Below are 22474 nucleotides of genomic sequence, written 5' to 3' on the forward strand. Positions count from 1 at the left end.
AGCGTTGATAAGTGATGTTCTTACTCTGCTGCTCAAAATTAGATACAACATACATAAAAATAAAGCTCCACAGTGACCATAACCTTAGTACAAACTAAATGTATTATGAAACGAGCTTTGCAATGAAGTTTTATGGCACTGAAGCGAAAATGTACGGAGAAGGTTCTAAGACAATCGGAGGCTGAACCGTCGACGGTCATCACTTCTGCTCCAAGCGTTGGCCGAAACGCATACCGCGCAGTGTTGCCGTCATAAATATTAAAATAACATCGTGTGTAGTGTAATGATAGTGCCTGCTAAGTGTTAGTGCAAAATGGTGCTAAATGCGAAGTAAGTAGAGTGCGGAGACAATTTCTTTTTGTTTGTGCGTTTCGTTTTTAGGTGTTGATGATATCGTCGATCTGTAAACACGACCGTTACATATTTTGAAAAATGAATTTTCTTTCAGTTCGTGTTAAGGGCTATTTTCCTTATTCAGAAAATACATGTCTAGCCGTTTTAAATTATTTCAGTTCTTTTTAAATTTGGTAGTGAGAAGATTTGTAGCTTGATTATTTAGAAACATTTTACTCTATATTTTTATATCCTAAAAAATTTTTCGATAATGGTGGTTTTTGATTCATATATTAACCATATAATAATTAAGTGGTGGTAAATTGTAAGTAGGGACTTTTCATTTGAAAAAAAAATAAGAAAACACACTGTCCTTTATCCATTTCAATATTGTCATCTTGTACCTAGATAATTCTAATTGTTGAAGTTATATCAGTCAAATCTTAAATAGGTATCCATTCATCATCATCATTGGCCTTATACATCTGTTTCAGACGATTATAGTGGTTTATGAAGAAGTATTACATTTCTTAAATTATGTTCATGAAAAATTTGCAATGGATCTCCAATACCACGTTTTAGGTGTCACTCTATACTTTGTAAGAATAGTCATTGGGAAAATATTATACAAGAATGCAGTATCGTCTCATAGAGCAGACGTTTTAAAGATTTGCAAATAAAATTATATTTGTACTAGTTCTGTGACCCCGCTACGCTTGAATGGGATAAACCACGGTGATTATTTGCTTTCAGCGATATCGAATATAAAATTTTAGTGGTAAATAAAAGATTGAGCGCGACCTTTCTTTGAGGTTTCGATGGTATAATTCATGGTAAACTTTCAGAAATGTTAGGCGGCATACTCCAAATTACGAGGTATTTACTTTGAGAATTCAACCTGTTTACCTGAATAAGTTGAGCCACATTCGAAGTTCTTTTTTAATTTATTGAATACAGTTTGAATACAGTAAAAATTGCATATTATAATAACGTATTGATTTCGTATGTTTAATTCATAGGTAAATAGTTTTCGATTAGGCAAGTTGATTCGATTTAATTTGTTACAATCGATTACTCTGCCTAATAAACATTAACAATATTGTCTTTAACAGTGGTTCTACCTGTACAGCTACTTTTCCATCTAACTAATGAATGAACTAGAGACGTATACGTGTGACTTTTGTGTCATACCTATATTTAGCAAGTTCATTAATAGATTTCATGAGTTAAAGTCGAAATAACTAATAACATTACTATAATACGAACTAATACGTATTCTAATTTTCATTCCAACGTTTTCGTAGAATTAAATCGACACATTTGCTACGAGCCTACAGATCAAAATAATTAGTTGAACTATTAGGTAGTAGGCAGGTGCATTATTCATACATCTGTTTCTCTGATCGATTTCCTTTAAAGAACAAATTTTTTTAGATTTTTTTTGTTCGCCTCCATGGGAATTGAACCTACAACCCTCGGTTCTACGCTCGCGCGTTCTATCCACTGTGCTAGTACGGTATTAAATTATCTGTTGTTTAAAATATTGGCGAATATGGTAATTATTGTACGTCGGCACAAGGTGTAAAACGTTTGATGTCATACGAAGCATGGCCCGTGCATGTCGTGGTAACGGTGCGTTCCGCTGTCGACTGCAATTATAGACGTTTACGATTTTAGGTGATGGAGTGATAAAATAATGTTTTGCTTTAGAACTGGTTACGTTTTGGAAATAAGTTATTCGTAGTTTGGGACTTTACTTGTAGCTTTAGTCTTATAAGTTTGTAAAAGCTTAAGATAATCTCATACAAAGTTTAGGCACCTAGTCTGTAAAACTGCTTATTAATTTTCATGTAACTGTGTACTCAGAAAAAATTTAAAACTGAATCGAATTTTGACACAAATTTGCGGTGGAATGATATGCTCTACCTAACCAGACAAACTTGCAAACTTTTAGCACTGGGATACCTCCTTACGCATTACGCAATAACTATCTACATCCTTATCTTTTGAATCACTGCTCCTCTATATTAATTAATATATGAAACTAGCAGTCCGCTCGCCTTCGCTAGTTGTACATGTTTACATCGTCTCTCCATAAGAATCATACTCATACTTCAAGGAATATATATTGCTTAGCAAAACATTTGGTGATTAATTTTTTTATGTAAGTAGATGAACCGTTAGAAGCAATCAGTAAAATTAGATTTATCATTATATTTACTTACTTACTATAATTTAATATTTACTTTTGAATTTAAATATCCGGGTACGAATTTACCCTACTATACTTCTCCAGGTTAATCTAGATATATAGTATCTCTGTACCTAATTTTATACAAATCAACTGGTCTTGTGTGGGAGATTCTGTCCTTGATCCAACCATGCATTCTCGCAACTAACACGTTTTATTAGAAAGCTAATTGTATTTTTTATATAAAAAATTAATCTTAATATTCAAAGACTCATATAAAAAATCCAGTTCGTTAATAATATTCGTTTTATTCTGAAATATTAAATACAAAACATTGACGGTCCCCTACAGTATAAAAATAGTTATAAAAATATTACATAAGATATGTAAGTAATTATAATAATTATTGACGCCCTTGTAAAATACGTAGGTAATATGTTTGTTATGGAAGGAAGCGTATATGAGGTCGTCGAAATTTAATAAATTTAGGAAGTAAGGAGAGGTCAAGAGTGTTTTTGTTTATAAAGCTAATGTTTATTGAGGAAAATAAACAAAAAAATACATTAATGAAATGTGTATTACTTTCAGGTCTATCTATTAATCTATTACAAACTAACAAATGTCTGCAAACTGTGGCAATATAAGAATTGCTAATCTTCATTATTTAGGAAATTGGGTAATCGAAGGATTTTGTGTTTCGTAAGTTGTTTTAAACAAAAATCATAACGTTATTTTTATTATTAGCATAAGAGCGTATAACGAAGTAGGTAAAAATATATGTAACGTTGAACTAATTTAATATACCTATCACAAGAAAGAAACAAATAAAAAAATATTAAATCCAAATATTGCACACCTCGGAGGGTAGTGCTCTACTATCGTTTTTCTCATGCCACGTACTTAATCATTACCTAGTACTTTTCTTAAAAACTATGGTATAAAACAATATCTCGGGAGACTAACGGGCACAATTCGATCACGATGTAAACTATTATAACTGGGGTTACGGTTTCAGAGCGTTTCGTTTGATGCGATTAATTGGCTATGAACGATCCGGATTCGTTGGTCAGAGTTTAGTAAAACGCGCATAATTAACGATTCACTCATTTTTGTCAAAACGCCTTTGTTCTTGGATAATTGGTAATTGCTGTTTATCTTATCGAATACTTGTAAATTGAATTTTATATTTTTGGTTTTATGGCATTCAAATGCTTTGTAAATGTAAATTTTTAATTCTCTGTTTTATATTGCTTATAAATTGTTTGAGAGTTTAGAAATTGATAAAGGTTTTTTTTTACTTATTTTTAATAATATGTATTTGCAAATTGCTCATGTTTATGTTGTTTACAGCCTAGAGCTCTGTCGCATACGTGAGGTAATTGAATGAAGGAGAAGACTCGATTGCCGGATGCGGATGGCAATATAGGGATCTATAATTTTGCATTTGCAATTTTATTTACAGGTTTTAAATAAAACAATATTCACATGTAGCGTAACAAATACTGTACAAAAAAAAAAATACAATACGTTTATGTCCGCATTCTATCTACCTTCAGTATTTGCATCACGACGGTACGACACAATATCGTTACGACACTCTGTCAACCGGCTCCCGATAATTTATCGGATTTCCTATCATTAAGGACACGCAGGTTACGCTCGGACGCCCATAAGGGGTCGACGACTGCGCTGGGAACATCTCACACTAAACGATTGTCACTACGCTTTATGCAATCGTGCATAAAACTTAATGATAATCGGACATTAAGCCTGCAGGTAGCCATGGAGCTACGCCTGACGGAACCACACTGCGAGTGTATTGTCGTTCGTGACTGAAAAGAGCGTTTATTTATTAAATAATTTTTGACAAGTAATTTAAAAATATATGTATCTCTACCACTAACACATATGTAAAGCAAATTGTCTAAAGACACACAGTTTATTAAATAAACATTATGAACATCGATATTTTACGTAAAAATTATACGTATAATATGCACAACAACACATCACACTCTCGAAGATTTCCCAATGAAAATTCACTCATGGTCCCATTATTTCGTATCGCATAAACTCCGATTGAACGAACAACGAAATCGCCACGCGCGGCACAAAAGGTCATTGTAGTGTTATTAATTAATTTAAGCTTACACTGGATAGTTTCTATAATCTGCGGTTTGTTCCCGTTACAATACTACCAATGATCCGAATACTCATTAACTCTATAGTGAATTTATTCCATCAAATTATTTTCAGCTACTAAACCAATTTCGAAGTCATTCTCTCCCCTGTCATTTGACCTGCCATTATGAATATTGTAATAATGCCCTGTAATGCCCGTATCACGAGTCTGCAGATTTTGCTACTTTATACTTAGTTATATTACTTTTTTTACGTAAGCAAATTGTTTTACAGATCACGATTTCTTCAATGCGATTTTATTCGGTATCTTGTGAGAAAATGTAATGATAAATTATGCTCATAGGGTCTCTAATAATGTTATATTTTTTTCAGATTGGTATTTTTATGCAGCCTCCTTTTGTTAAATGTAAGTACCTACACGTAATTAATATTAACAATAATATCATTGGATTTATAAGATATATTATGAGATTGTATTGAATACTGTATTGAATAAGTAGTCAAGTATTTTTAACGTTAAGTTTTTTGAACATGATAGAAATAAAAACGCTCTATCATAATTTTGGCCTGAATTTATTAAAAACCAATTGTTTTACAATTATCTTCGAATATTTTTCTTACTCATTTAATAACTAAATTTTATTTATTTTAGTATGCAGCTTCCGCAGTATCACAGACTCAAGATTCAGTGGAATCCTCAGAGCTGTCAACAGATTTGCCCTCTTCAGAATTATTGCATGAAGGGTCTGGTGACGAACCTCCAGGACCAATTTTGCGGACAAAGGTTAGTATTGGATAACACCGAAAGAATTTTTCAAATCAGACCAGTAGTTCCCGAGATTACAGATTTATAATACCTACATATTAGTATAGATGACCAGAGTAAATTTCACTGCGATTGCCTTTTTAAATTTATTACATTATAAGTAATGAAGTATTTTTAAGAATAAATACAAGTTTCAGTTCAAATCTCCAATTTGCTTTTAATTGTGTAAAATTGACCCTGTTCCTTTTAATTATGTAAATCGAATATCTTCAGCGAAAACCGAAAAGGCGAATTGACATTAAAGTAAACCATTTTTTTACAGAACGAAACGAGAGATGCGCTTAAATCTGATGGAAGTGAGCAGGATCCAGTAAGTATTTATTACTTTTTAAAATATTGTAATTGTATGATATAAGATTATTTAACTTTAATTTTATGATATTTCTGAAGGCTAGCGAGCCGTATGTAGGTAGGATGCGCGTTGAAATCGTCGATAAGAAAATTAGTGCGTTACCTTTTTCCGGACTGAGTACGATACGGTCTACTAGAGTGATCTCATTCAAATTATTTCTTATATTAATCAAGTGGTTATAACGTACCTACCTTTTTATAGAATTAAAGAAAACTAAAATTTAACAATTGAACTTTAGAATTTAACTATTTAGTTCTATACATAACTATACAATGTATGAAATCGTTAAAAATTTAATGCTTTTTTAATTATTTGAGAAAATCAAGCCTTTACCATCATCATAAAATCAAGTCTCATAATGTAGAGCACTCTGCTCTACAATCGAAAAATTTGTTTTGACAACTTTTTATGTTTACTTCAGATATCTCTATAAAGATTTTATAGATATTCAATACTTTTTTGCGTAAAATATAATACAATATTTGCTCTATTTTTCCGACGTTTAAGTTATTCATACAAGCGCAAAGCTGTAACGGTTTCATTTCACTTTCGATTCGCATACATAATTCGACCTTGTATAGAGACTCTGTTATCAGCCTGCAAAGAACAATAAGGTTATACTCGCAATAATAAACCATCATCAAACCACTTGTAATATACAATTTCTTATGTCCTCTTTTCATATTGTTAGAGATATTTCATTTAATGACAGTCACGGCTTTAGAAATATTACTTGATTGTAATTTTATGGGATTTTTTCTAGAAACTTCTTGCGGACAAAAAATATGATATACTTTAGATTGGACACGGTGAGGTCATAAGTTCACAAATACTGTTGAGAATGATAAAGTCTCTAAAAATACAAGTAGAAGTTTTGTAATTTTTGCTAAGTGAAAGACATACTTAATATGTTTCGATTTCTTAGATACAACTGTAATACGTAATAAGTATAAGTGGCATGTTTAACAAAGTGTGAAAACCAAGTTACTTACACTCTGTAACTCCATTTAAAAGATTAAATTCTTTGGTAATCATGTCTCGTGGGATTGTGGTACCATTGATATGGCTTACTTGCCTGCCAACCCTTATATTGTAGATTTTTCCCTGGATGTAGTCATCTCTAAAATAAATAAAAGCACGCTTAAACTCATGAAATTATCGCACAAAGTTAGAATTAACTCTGTCCGTTTAAAGTGGGTCAAAAACGAATCGTCTAAAGTCGGTAACATACAAACATACAGGTGAAGCTAATAAAAAGCGTGTTTAAAAAGAGTAGATACCTATAAATTTGTAAAGAATAGAAAAATTCGATCACGTGGCTGGACTCTAACTCGCATCCTTTCGCGCCATTTTCTTTCAGTTTAAAACTGAAAGAATAGAATAAATTCGATTGCTCTGGCGGGTCATGAGTGGCTGAGATGGCCAGCGATCCGCCCCGGAATGGCGCGAAAGGGTTCGAGTCCCGCCTCGTGATCGAATTTTTTCTATTCTTTACAAATTTATATTTATAAAGCATTTGAATGCCATAAAACCAAAATATAAATTTAAAAGAGTAGATACCTATCATTCAACAATGTAAATAAAAAAAACACTAATAAAAATCATACTATGTTTAAAATTATTCCGTTTTCACAAAATAAGCAATTTGGAAACAGTAACTATCACTTTTTATACAATTACTAAAAGTTAAAGTCGTCGGTGGATTTCTATCACGCTCCATAAGTAAACATTACTTACATTTCTATCCGTTCCTATAAAAATTTAGGCAGGTGCTTATGAGTTTTTGCGTGATATTACGATTTATTACGTATAATTTTTTTTTTCAAATTTTGCTCTAGCTAGCTCTATTTCCATACAACCTTTATTTATGCGTGAGTGAAGATGAGTTACGTATATATATTCCACAATCTCGTTCATGTGTTCTATTAAACTTCAATGGGAGGCCACCGGTAGTAGCTTATGCAACACGTACACACAATAACACCATACATTTTAATTATGCATCTTATCTTTTGATGAGCAATTATAATTTTAATGTGTTTTTAACAATTATTTCAGAGTTAAATTGTGTAACGACTCTAGGCTCTATCTTCTTAAAAAAAGCTTTTGGTATTTGTGTCGCATGATTTTAAAGATAAAAAAATTGTTTATTTTTGGATTCGTTCAAAGTTTTGACAACTACTTTTGGAAAGCGTGAATAATCAGTTATACCAACAACCTTGCAACATGGAAAATATTTACTTACCCAATAATATAAGGAACTTTTTTTTAGAACAATTCTATTTGGGTACAAAAATGTATGTTTTACACCAAAAATAACGGTACAGCAATTCTATTATAATTAAATTATAGGATACGAATCAGCGCATTGTACTGCCGACTGCTGGCTAATCTTACCCACACTTTCCTTAGTCGGTCGCTAAGCCTAAACATTGAATTAGTACGATGTTGTCACCGTGAGAATTGTTAGCAGGTATTATAGTAAGTGCACAAGATATGCATCTTTGACCCGGCGCCGACGGCGTGTGATAAAGTAGCTGTATCTCGACTCACATTGCACGCAAACCATGAACGGTGCTCGCATTGTCTGCCCTACATATATTCCCTTCCCATAAAATCGCGATTTGAACGAAATAGATTAAAATTGTTAAGTGCACTTCCTGCGTTCCACTCGAACACTCGTAGCTTTGGGCCGCGCCATCGGAATGCAATCGACGATTACCTGCGGTGTAAATAATGTTAATTATTAAGTATTATTTCATCTGCTGATGAAAGGTGTGCTCCTGGCGGGAAATTAGTTACAGATTTTTTTGTTGAGTTTCATTTTTATAAGACACCACCGTGAATTTGAAAGAATTCTGGATTTTGTTGAATGTAGTTTTGGTATGGAAGAATAATTATAACCTTTTGGCGATAGTTGTAGTACTTATAGTGAAGTATTTTTTGTATAAAAATGTAGCACAGTTGTTACCAATTTGTGCTAATGCACCATCGATGCATTATACATTGCAATGTAAGTGATTGGTTAAATCGGTTAAATATTAAATTATAGATTGGAAATTGCCGTCAAATTGGCATGCTCGTCCGGGCCACCATGATGTCATGTTCCCAATTTGTCTAATTCGCACGTACAGAGTTTTTACTTTTATTATCTAATTTGTCAGAGCATAGAGTCGACAAGGTAAAGGCCATCCAATTGCTGGTCCGCTGGTCCGCTGGCCCAATTGTTATAATGCGTGCAGAGAGCGGCGTGCGAACCGCCCTGGCACACTTACGGCGAAGCACTATCTACAGCTACTTTTTTGTGCAAAACTCTTAGGGGATCGTGACTGTGAAATGGTGCATTACCGGCGGTAATGCGATAGTTTGTTTTGAATTTTTTAACGTACTGATAATGGATGCAATTTCAATTCGCTCTGGATTCTTTATTGCTGTTAAATTATCGATTCTCGTTTTACTTTCGACGAAAAATTAACTCAACAACATTGACCCACAAATGTTGTTGAGTTAATTTTTAGAGCGGTTGTGTTGGATTATACGTACAATTATCGGAGGCAGTCAAAAGTCGTCGCAGGAAGGAGGTAGTTAGCCCGAAGACTTATCTCAGGGCTATCGGTGTTGCATGTTAGTAGTGCCCGGGAAATGTGGAAAACTACTTATTGTTTCATATTCATTTTAATCGACAGTTTATTAAATTAGCGACGTACCTAAATGAGGTTTTAAGTTATGTATTCAGTATAAGTTATAACATCATTTATCTAAGTTATTTTTAGTATTTAACTACTTTATCTTAAAATATAAAACGTAAAGGAGACTGCAGGCCGAGACGAACGTCAAAACGCCAAGGAATAGAATACGCTATCGATAGAAATTGACATAAGCGTATGATGTTTTGCCTAAAGATTCGGTCACCCTACCAACGACAAAGACGACCACGAAAAAAATTTTCATCCAGTCGCAATTAAATAAAATTGTGCAAAACACAATTAAAAATGAAATTTAAGAATTTCCTGTCGTATTGGTGTTTTGTAAAAAAATTTTTGAGATCAATGGATAAACAAACAGGTTTTTCATAGAAACGGTGGCTCCTAGAAAAAAATGTATTTAACCTTTTTTATAGATAATTAGATGATCTACAATTTTGGTTCAGGTGATTGTATGATAAACTTACCGTCTCGGCGAAAATCGCAAAAAACCTATTTTTTTTTATTAATTGACCTCGAAATTTTTTATTTCCGAGTACTAGAATGACGGGAGATTTTAATTTTGATTTTGAACAAATTTCGGCAAGATTGGAATTTTGGTCGTGGTCGTTGTCGTCTTTGGTAGTGTGACCGAACCATTACTTACATCTCATGAGCTTATGTCAATAATTAGCGTTAGCAGTTTCTATTCCATGGCGTTAGGTACGTTTGTCTAAAGGCCCTGAATGACTTATCTATCAATGTAGATACAGCCCAAACAACTGGATCGATCGGGCTCATGCTATCTGCCACCATTGTTTAGGCATCCGCTAACATAGGCATTTTATAAATTCTACCCCAATAATAAAATAGAGGATGATAATTTATGCTTTGAAAAAAATTTTTTTCACCACGCGAGCGAACTTGCGTACCACAGTTAGTTTAAGAAAAATATTAGCATAGATTTTGATTCCAAGAAAATGTTTTCATTGAGCTTTTCCATGTCCAATTAAGTTCCAAGTATGAGATAGAGCTCGTTTTAAAACATCAAATTAACTTAACGAATTCTAGCATACAACTGTATTTATTATTTATACATCTAGGCTATTAATTAATCGTATTATTTTAGGTGGTATTCCTAGCGGATAAGAACAACTACATCCCGGTGAGCATCAAGCCGCGATCGCCGGCAGCAGAGGCGGCATGGAGAGAGCCGCCCGCGTGGGAGCGGGAGTATAGGCGACATAGGACTAATGGCAGTCGGGTGCAATGTGAGATTTACTTTTTTGTGCCTATTTTATGAAAAAAAAAAGAATAATTAGTCATGGGCATATTTTACTTTATTAAATCTGATGTGTACCTATTACAAAAAAAAATAGACTCATAAGTTATCCATTTTAACGAATTTCAGTAGCTTTTTAAATGAGATTATTAAAACCTAATTTTAAACATTATTACGAATTTCATCAGCATATTCAATGAGATTATTATAACCTATTTTAGTAACTCATACCTATACATTATAAAGTTTTGTAGGTATATCTAATATCATCACAATTATTGTATTTTGCATACATACATAACTAATGCGGGCATTCATGTGATGAAGCTGTAAGCGGCGGATTTCCCATTTAACTTACCGTATTGTTGCGAAACCGGAAAAATAACGATGTTATCGATATCTACAAGGCGTTTGCCGCCTTCTACCTGTGTTCTGTACACAGATGTTATATTGCTGTAATATTTTGTGTAGGCTATTGCTTATTCGATGTGTTATTTCTATATTTAATTGATCTATCTATTATTTAATAAGGTACAAAAACGTTTACAATTCATTTCTTTTTCATAAATAACATTAACATATTTCTATTATTATTTTCAAGCTATGTTCATTTAATAAATTTAAGATTTTTTCCAGATATTGAAGCGGAATGTCAAGACGACTTTATGAAGATACGAGTGGGATTCAACGGATCGTTTTCTGGCTTAGTATATTCAGCAGGTCAGTTTTATTATAATAAATAAGTTTATAAGCTGTTTATGATCGTCATTCTCTACACAAATTTTGAATTAGTTTACCTTTTGTTGGGATGCGTTCTGCTCCCGAAAATAATGTAATGCCTATAAGAATAAGTCTAATAAGATCTTATCTGTTGCGTGTATTTAAATTAAATAAATAAATGAGTGACGTTTTAGGGACTTACATTACTTAGTTTCCTTAACCAAATATGAGAGAGAACTTAAAATTATTATATAGATTGGCTTGGGACTTGGGAATGCTGTATAAATAGTACCTAATTGTCCATTATTTTCGACATTTATTGTATGGTTGGAATTTTCCCGTTATTAAAACTGCGAGATAACATTATTGTTAAATCGCACGACAGACGATATGGTCGAAATCACGTTTTATTCAATTTCATTTAATTGCCGTTAACAAAACAATTATACACTTGCCTTGTTAGTAAAATATTTATTGTCTGACCTGACCGCTGATCTGACCTTCTTCTATAAAATGTTGTATTTTTATATGGGTCCCTTTAAAAAAATGTCGAATAAGGAATTTTTGATATATAGAGAAAGAGCATTAAGTTCTATATCATATCTACTCACCACCCTTTCAGAATATTCTCGTCGTAGCATCCCTATTACAGCATGAATAATATGTTTATGAGCATATTTTTCAATACTACTATTATAAAGGCGAAAGTTTGTATGGATGTTTGTTACTCTTTCACGTAAAAACTACTGAACCGATTACAATGAAATTTAGCACACATATAGAGGGTAACTTGGATTAACACATAGGATAGGTTTTATCCCGGAAATCCCACGGGAACGGGAACTATGCGGGTTTTCCTTTGAAAACGCGGGCGAAGCCGCGGGCGGAAATCTAGTTTTTCAATACATCTCAATTTTCATGTTACCATATAGGAGTCTCAGGAAAAGTTTAACTAACGATAAGAGGATTTATTTGTTAAGACGAAATATTTAGTTATTATTTCCATACAATGCTCTCGTCTATGTTCTCTGTGTGTTCTCTCTATCGTTTATATAATAACAAATCCTATTATATCATATTTATATAATAACAAACCCTGCAGGCTATTCCTACGACCCCGACTGCATGTACATCAACGGCTCTGGTCGTGACTACTACGAGTTCTACATACAACTGAACCGCTGCGGCACTCTCGGGAGGAACGGCCAGCATGATGATACTAGGAAACATCCTACGGTGAGACATAGAAAGACTATAAGGCTTATACCTTTTTAAGATAAGTTCCGGTTGATTTGGTTAATTTGTTTAGCTTTTGTCATAACTTTTAAAGGTTCCGATTTGATGCGCAACTAACTAAGCAACAGAGGCGGCTCGTGACAAAATTTTATGGGTGTTCACTTGAAATAAAACACTGAAAATACATGGTGTAAAGAAGTACAATTTATCAAAAAAATTACTTATAAAGAAAATGCATACGTGATACGTCTTTCTTTTTGGTGTGCAAAAATATCTATAACTTAAAGCGACAAGACCGATAGACGTCAATTGCAGTTCATTCAACAAATGGTACCGAGATTGTGAATGTTTTTTCATCTTGATTGAAAGATGAGCTAAGTCGTCAACGCCCGTTTCAGTCCAAGCACTCTCACCTCCGCCGGCCGCGCCCGCTTTAAATAAAAGACACGGAAAACAAAATATCTAGTTTGTTGCTTTCATCACAACCACACAACCACGGTGTTTTCACATATTGTTCAGATTTAAACACACGCGTATATGTTTGCGTTTTTGTCGTACATTTTTGCGTAAGGTCAAGTTCAGGCCGTGGCGGTCCCTTAGCTTTACATTCAAGCCGAATTTGTAAAGTTTTATCACACTTTTTAATGAACGCCACATTATAATAATTATTGTTCATTTTAACACTCACAAGTAATACTGATAACTACAGGCTATTTCAACACGTATTTTATAATTTTAATTAGAAAATTGCATGAATCGCGCGCGTGCATTGAAGTTGACTCGAGTGTTTGTTTATAATAAAGAAGTGGTAACAGCTGGCAACGTCGCGCCGCGCGCGCAATCGTTGTCCTGCCTGGCGGTAAAAACGAACCGGCAACGTTTGCGGGTGCGGCGCTCCGAATTTTGCTACTTTTCCATAGAAAATCTTTTGTTTCACGCGCAGGGCTCTGGCAAAACCCTCTCTTTCACTCCTATTGGATTTCGTATTAGGAAATGTACTAAATCTTTTTTCATTGGAGCGCAATCGTGAGCGCTCCGCTTCGCGCGTTACATAATACAGTAGGTATTATACAGGTGTATGGGATGATGGAATGATGGATATATTCATTGGTATTAACAGTAGTTTTAAAGATTACGATTGATTTTAAATAGTAATAATTAATGTTAATAATTAAATTAAGGACTATGATTTTATTATAATTATTTATGGGAGTTCACTGCACCAGCGCTCCTTAGGGCAAGCCGCCTCTGCTAAGCAACAATATATCTAAATGGAATTCATTTAACTATGCCTAAAGCAAAAACTTATAAGTACTACGTATTCACATAATTATTAAATGATCACTTATACAAGATAAATATTTGGCTTGGAAAAAATGCTCCTAAAAAATCTCTACATAATGGAATGAGATAACTTTCATCTACCGCATAAGCTACATTTTCATTATATTTCTGAGGTCCTAAAATTATTAGATTTTTAAAAGAAAGCCGTACTTCTACGTTTATATTTAATCTCATAACTAAACAAGACGTTTCTCGCAGAAGAACCTAATGTGGAACACGATCACGGTGCAGTACAACTCTCTAATCGAAGAGGAGTTGGACGAACACTTCAAGGTCACGTGCGAATATGGATATGACTTCTGGAAAACTGTCACTTTTCCCTTTTTGGATGTTGAGTGAGTATATTTAGGATTATTTACTAGTTTTTGTGAATGAGAACTATAATTGAGGGAATTGATAGGTAATTGAATTTTTGCTGTCAGTGATTAGTGTATGGAAATTGCTAGAAGGTTTCAGCATTTTCAGTGAAGTGAGTTTAATATTTTGCTGATACTGATTAGCTATACAATTTATTTGAATTCTTGACAGTATAGTTTAGTTCAGCCATTAGCTGTTTAAACATTTGGTTTGTGCTCAATAAAGTTTAAATTTAGGACTCCATGGCAAAGTAGGATAGTTTTTAACTATAGTTTTATTAATCTTATACCAATAATAGTTTAAGCTTTCACTGTTTTATTTTATGATAGAAATGTAGGCATTCAAAAGCTACCGTAAACGTGTAAATTATATTCGACATACAAATAAAACATACTTTTTGATGGTCAAGAACTATTTGGCACACAAATGAAATACTTCGATTTAACATGGATTGGGATAAAGTAGATTCAATAGGCACTGTTAAAATGGAACTAATCGTATAGTGAAAGTATATTACCCACTAAGGCACGAACAAATGGACAGCATTAAATTTGTAGTTATTTATTTTATCGATTTGTGAGATTTGTTTGCATTAGCCTCGATTTTATAATCGACAATGATCCAGTGTATTAGTGTGTGGTGACCTCAAAAATTAATTTGTTTTACTTATTGTGAGATATGTATTGTGCAGTGGGAATTGGTTTAATTCGCGGTTTGGATAGAGTATATACTCTACACAATTATTATTAATGATTTAGAGATTAATTTTTTTTTACAAAAAATGGATGGCGTATTTATTACTTTACTGGGAAATTAAATGTTTATTATTTATCAAAAGGGAACAGAGAAACTTAAACTTGATTAATTGATGGTACAATGCAACAAGTCTTAATCTGTAAGGATTCGGAATGTTCGATAGCCTTTTTTCCGTCGTAGCTTTTCCACGTTACGTCACATACCAATTTGCTCTATATTTATTCTTTTTCCTCTCTAGGGTAGCGACGGGTAATCCCGTGGTGTTCACGCTACAACCACCAGAATGTTATATGGAGATACGGTCCGGGTACGGCGCGAGCGGGGCCCGCGTGTCGGGGCCCGTGCGTGTGGGGGACCCGCTGACACTGCTCATTTATATGAGAAGTGCTTATGGTGAGTACTTCTGAATGTTATATTCCTCTGTAGGTTAGCGACAGGTAACCCGGTGTTAACACTATAAAGACTAGAATGTTATATGGAAATAAGGTTTGGGTACTTCGAAAGCAAGGCGTTGTTCCGAATTTTATATGACTTCAAATCGAGTTGAATAAAGGAGGAGGTTCTCAGATCTCTTCAGGTTGTTTATTGAAGTGAAAACTTCTTTAGCGGCGTTGAGCATTTTTTCTGTAATGGGTATAAAATCTTAAACTCGCGTAAGGACACGTGACCTGATCGAAAAAGCGTAAGACGGATACCATTCCAAAATATCAAACATGCTCAACGTTAATAATCAAGTTTTTACTTCTGCCGGCTCCTCCGGAGTGCAACCCGTCTTTTTTTTTAATTATATTTTCTTGGTTCAGTTAAGGACGGTCGATTTATATTCAGAAGAAGTTTACTTTTATTTTTCAATCGTCAGACAGTAGCGATACAGACTACAGTATCTATACATAACAGACAGTAGATAAATATACGCAAAATTAAAGTCAGCAATAATAAAGAGAGCTAATTAATAATTTATAAGGCAAATGTTTTACGGGACTAGTAATAGGTATTAGCTAAAGCAAGTTAATTGAAATGATACCAAGAAGTTCAATGCATCCCAAAATGATTGGCTACGGTGAGATGCAGCATTTTGGTTTCTAAGTATAATGAGATAACGTTAAAGTTGTCAGGAAAAAACCGTTTAAACTGCAAAGTGCAGTTATGTTTTGTTTATAATTATTTAAGGAATTTGAATACAGTTGTTAAGCATTCTTGGTACATGGTGAAATCAATATTTATCTGTAAAAAATTCTATGAAGTCCCTTCGAATATATTGATTTATCTACCTACTAATTGAGTTACTGCTTAACAACTTTATGTACTTAAATTTAAATTGTCGGAAAAGATATAAAATATGCTTGAACCGGCTGAGATTCGTTCGTAAAGCGTGGTGTTGAAACTATCGTGGGAAAGATGTAAAGATATTCCTTATAAAGCATTTGTCGGTTAATATCAATGCTAAAATCGACAGTGTTGCCTTGACGTGATCGTAACTGTAGGCATAGTAAGCACGCATTATGTTTTTTTAGATTTTAAACTTTTAGCAGTCCTTTAGTAGGATGAACAATCGAATGTTTTTCGCAGAAATTATGTTATGGTGCTCTATGAACATACCTAATATTATATCTATCATAAAGACATGTTGTTGTTAAATTTCTAAATACTACCTATATTAGATTATTACTTCTGGTCTATCCATCGACCTCTAATATTTGTATAACTATATTGGTTAGAGTTTGTAATATTGCAGTTTCCACTATTAATAAATTTTATTTAAAAGTTTAAAGTGGCTTTGACACGAATAACGTAGACAGATAGTTATTTTCCCGTTTATAATATACAGATTGTAACGTAACAGAACATAAAATTTAATACGTAATCGTTACATGGATCCATCGAAATCTCTATAATCAAGGGCGTAGGATTAACGGGTTGTTATGCAGTGATCGCGTGCCGAAACTCTATCGCAAAAAGTTCATTGATCCGAACTATTGAATAGAATTAACAAAACAGTTGTGGATGGTTCGTTGATTGATAAATGTGTCAGTATCGTCAAAACGGTGAGCGATCTTGAGGGCTAATTGCTGGCATTAGACATGGATGGTAATGATCTAACAGTGAAACGAAATAGTTCATTAGGGACAGTCACGCTCCGGTCGGATCATATTGCTCTTTCCTGCTGTTTATATTGTCGATAAATTTAATTAGTTGGCAAGGAAAAATTGAATGTAGACAAGCAGAATTTTCCCAATTATGTGGTAGTGTGGATTTTTTTCAATTACATTAATTATTAACTTTAAAGGCACCTTTAATGTAAATAGAAAAGTAAAAACGGAATAAGTACACAGATTTTTTGTAATTCATAAAAAAATAACTCCCTTAAATCTCATCAAAAGCTGCCACTTGGTTTACTGTGTTTCCGAAATCAATTCATTTTTTAAGATCATTGGCCCCAGAATAAATTATCTGCTTTGTTGTTACAATAATTTGTAATCAAAATTTATTTACAGATGGATTTGACATAGTGGTGAACGATTGTTTCGCACACAACGGAGCTGCAAAGAGAATTCAGCTTATAGATGAATATGGGTAAGAGTCGATCAGTCATCTTCGAAAATTCCAATAGAGAGAAATGTAAAAATATAACTAAATAATAAATAAATGAATTCCGCTTCTTCCTTTAGTTTATCGCTCATTAACCGAATCCAGTTGATCCCAAAATTCCATTAAATTAACTCAGATAGACGATACAAAGATCGTTTCCATGTCCTTAAACTGTATCGTTTCAGTTGCAACGTGTATGAAATGATGTTGGTGAGGCTGATGATTATGATGATGATCGTGACCACTTCAATATATTTAATTAACAATTCCAGATGTCCAGTGGACGATAAGCTGATATCCCGGTTCCGCGGCTCGTGGTCCGAGGCCGGCGTGTTCGAGACGCAAGTGTTCGCGTACATGAAGACATTCCGCTTCACTGGATCGCCCGCGCTCTATATTGAGTGTGACGTGCGCATGTGCCATGGAAGATGTCCCGTGAGTGTTTAATTAACTCACATATTACTTGCTGACAACTGGACACACAGAAATTAATACTCGCTTACTAGAACCACACTAAAACATTACCCGCAGACAACTGGTAGGCTAAAGTGCCTACTAGAAATTAAATTCGTTCAACAGCTGCCGTGCCACTAGTGTAACACGATATTGATAAAATAGTCCTATTCTGCGACATATTGCAATTCTGATAGAAATAATTGTTCAGTCACAGCCGTTGCTACTGACGCAACATAATACTGATGATCAATGTTTAGTGCCACTTACAGATAGAGTATTATTACCCAGTCGCATACACTATGATATTGATTAGTTAAAACTGCCCAGTCACAGCCATCGCACTGGCAACATGATACCAAAGAATTAGTACTGTTTAGTGCCAAATGTTACTCTTGAGTGTCACAAACAGATAGCGTGTAAATACCAGTCGCCTAATTACGATGATACTAAAGTCTAAAATAATATGATTTTACAGTCGCAGCCGTGCCACTGGCGCAACATGAAGAGCGTGCAGCGTCGAGCGGCGGAGGCGAGCGCGCACGTGGCGCCGCGCCTCTCGGAGAACGTGTCGCTGTTCCAGTCACTGCGCGTGCTGCAGGAGGGCGAGGAGGACGACGAGTACACGAGGGCTGGTGAGTGTGGGAGTGTGTTGCGAACTATAAGGAAGTGTCTGTGTGTAGTGTCTTTATACAGAGGCGTATGGCTGCTGTATGCTGGAATACGTGTGTAGTGATTATAGAGGAGAGTGTGGGCATATAGCAACTGTGTATGGTATGACTATGGGAGAGCTGGTTCGTATGGACATATTACTTTTGTGAAGATGTATAGGTATTAGTTTCAGCCATGGGACATATTATTTGAATAATGTATAATAGTTTTAGTCCTGGGTTTTGCTTGTATGCTTACAAATTACAATAATTACAATATTCCAACAGAATATCTTTGTGCCAAATTTCTTATAGATCCCTCTTAAAGTTACAAAAAGTATCAAACATTAAGAAACCATTAAAAAAAAGTAACATTTTTACTTTGTCGAACTCGAAAGAAAGAAGAAAACCTTATAAAACGAAAACCTTCATTTGTCCCAAACTACATTTTCCAATATATGTTTGTTCCCACAGTTGCAGAAGGCCAAACGTGCATGAAAACCTCCGCTCTGTCCGCACTATTCGCATCTTGTGGCGCAGTAGTATGCGCACTGGTAGCGGCGTTGTTAATGGCCGCCCGTCGCTGCGGGCGGCGGGAGGGGGACGCGCCGCACCACGCGTACGTGCCGCATAAGGGACGGATCAAGTAGTTGGAAGGTATAGGGAATAGTGTGGTGTAGATTGGCTTTTGTGTAAAATCTGAATAAAGTAGAACGTGTAAGTCCGTCTTCGTTTATGCCGTATATACAGGGTGTCCCACTGTTGGTATACTAAGCTCAAAGGAGGTTAAATTCAAATTCAAATTCAAATTCAAATTGCTTTATTTGCAGAATGTAGAATTACAAAGATGTTTGTAGATACAGATAATATAGATCCTTAAACATTCTGCTCGTAATTGAGCGTGCAAATATATTATAAACTACATTAAATACAATATTATATCCCACAACACTTATAGATCCCAATACAGTAGCAGAAAAAGATTAAAATATTAATTTATGTCCCGATATGATATCCATTAATTTTAAATTACTATTTTTGATTTGTCAAGTCACTTATATCATAGAATTGTTTTGTGATTAGCCAGTTTACTAACCTCGTCCGGAATATATGTACAGGTAATTCTTTGAAATCGTCTGGTATTTTATTGAATATTGTAATGCTTCTAAAAATTATACTATTTTTCGCAGTATTTATTCTACACGTCGGAAAATAAAGTTTGTTTTGAAATCTGGTCATAAATTGAGTATTGATTTCTCCTTTTTTCGTGTAATACTCGGGATGCTTTCTTACAAATAAGCATACATCTCTAATATACATACATGTCAATGTTAATATACGAAGCTTAGCAAATATGGGTCTACAGCTGTCTCTTTGTCTCAATCCTACTATGGCCCGTACGCATTTTTTTTGCGCTATAAATACCTTTTGTCTATCACAAGATTGCCCCCATAATATAAGTCCATATGAGAGAATTGATGACACATATGCATGGTAAGCATTTAGGGCCGCCTCCATGGACACTGTGTTCCTTAGTCGTCTTATGACATAAACAAATCGGTTTATCTTGTCACATATGTATTCAATGTGCACATTCCATTTTAAATTTTCGTCCAAATGGATACCTAGAAACTTGTGGCTTTTTACCTGTTCTATGGTTTTGTTTTCATAATCAACTTTTAATTCGAATTGTCGACTATTTTTAGTGTAAAATTGGATCATTTTAGTTTTGTCAAAGTTGATTTGGAGGTTATTACTTTTTAACCACCCTACTATATCACATAATGCTTTACCTATTTCTAATTTGTAAGAAGTATTTCTTGCATTGCCTTTCACAATAAGTGTGGTATCATCAGCGAATAAAACTGCTTTATGTTTGGTTATGTTTGGCAGGTCGTTTATATACATGAGAAATAGAAATGGACCGAGAATACTGCCCTGTGGCACTCCGGAGCTATTTAACCTTCTACTGGATTTATATATAATTTTATTTTTGTTAACACATTTTCCTAGTTCGACATATTGCTCCCTTTCTCTGAGATAGTTTTCAATCCATTCATTCGCTTTACCTCTGATCCCATATTTTGCATACGCTGAGTACGTAAAAAATACTTATAAAATTCCAGACGCATTTTTTTTTCAAATAGATGAATTCTTAAAACTCTATGTGTACACCCATAACAAGCAACCCGCCCAACTTTGGCACCAGCATGTGAGCGGTGAGCTATCGTTTAAGATTATGTTTTGATAGAAATAATACTCATATTAGAGAAGCGGTATATGCCGGCTGCGCGAAGTTAGAGAAGAAAACACGGATTTTCAGGAAAAATTTAGCAAAAAATGTTTGACGTAATTTTGTTGTTTAAGTATTTTGGATACGTGATACGTGATCAGTGTATGCAAAACTACAAGTCCCTTCGCGCTAGTATACCAATAGTGGGACATCCTGTAGGTAGATAATAGTGTGAGATTGGGCCTTTGCGTTGCGTAAAATCTGTTTAAATAAAGTTGTATGTGCTGTGCGTCTTTGTCGTTTAAATTACGTACTATTATGGTAGATACCTTCTCATAAATGGACAAGGGAAGCATTATATAAACTATACAATGTGGTTATTTCTGAGGCACGTATCAAATAGAATATAGAATTTTAGAATCGCCAATGTGCACAAGTTACATTTTAAATAGAGCTATGTCATGTGATAGATAATGGATTTTATTTAATGCAACCATTATGCTCACCAAATGGATGTATTCCTGATACTAGAGGGTAATAGTGATGATTTGATTAAGTAACTCAAAAATGTAAAGAAAATTGTGAGCAAAAATTTGTAACGACTGAAAAATATTCATGTATAAGACGGATTTTAATGTTAAGATATTAGATATCTTTTACAAGGTAAACTTTGTACCTACTTAAAAGTAATGGTATGTTATTTTGTACAATGTTTATTATCACATTGAAGACAAATTGTGAGGATTTATATTTTTTACTTTAATATAAAATATGTCTCCTCCTGTATGTCTTTTTAAAAATTAATAAAATTTGTGTATTAGAAATTAAACCATTCTGTACCGAGCATTTAGCGAAGATATTTAGTATAGGACCCGTTTTATGGGTACAATGATATGAATAAATCAAACTCATTAAGTTTAAGTAAATAAGTTAAGTAGAAATAAGTATTTATAACTATTCTAAGGTGATAATCAAGTGTAAATATTATTTTAAGGGATATACTTTAATTTATACTTTTATAATGATAAAATATAAATAAAGTGCTATGAAAACAATGCTGTCGTTTTATTTAAAATTTACAATGCCCCTGGGAACGTTGCGTTGGCACCAATATGAAAAGTAATCGCTACGGATTACGTGTCTGGAAATATACATATTATTAAAATTTATAATAGACTACGAAAAACCAAAATCATTAAAAAATACTATGGGTACATTACATATGTAGTTTAACTAATGGACTAATATAACAGATCATCTTTCTTCTCTTTCTTAAGTAAAATAACATCTTTGTATTTACGCATACACAATATTCACTAATTGAATA

At 33.9% G+C, this 22474-nt stretch overlaps 1 protein-coding gene across 1 annotated transcript; it reads left to right on the forward strand.

Moving 5' to 3' along the window:
* Positions 1 to 196: 196 nt before the first annotated feature.
* LOC149907010 (uncharacterized) lies at positions 197 to 19638 on the forward strand. The gene is made up of 13 exons (XM_090103729.1): positions 197 to 330; positions 5039 to 5072; positions 5319 to 5450; positions 5755 to 5802; positions 10657 to 10798; positions 11446 to 11529; positions 12632 to 12765; positions 14308 to 14444; positions 15461 to 15615; positions 17718 to 17796; positions 18084 to 18246; positions 18743 to 18899; positions 19389 to 19638. Exons 1-13 carry the CDS (start codon positions 314 to 316, stop codon positions 19562 to 19564), a joined length of 1458 nt encoding a protein of 485 aa, XP_089959855.1. The 5' UTR covers positions 197 to 313; the 3' UTR covers positions 19565 to 19638.
* The last annotated feature ends 2836 nt before the right edge of the window (positions 19639 to 22474 follow it).

Source organism: Colias eurytheme, chromosome 7 (genome assembly GCF_061535395.1).
Source record: "Colias eurytheme isolate Ceu_HAF_F1 chromosome 7, ilColEury1 Martin Lab GWU primary, whole genome shotgun sequence".
Lineage (NCBI taxonomy): Eukaryota > Metazoa > Arthropoda > Insecta > Lepidoptera > Pieridae > Colias > Colias eurytheme.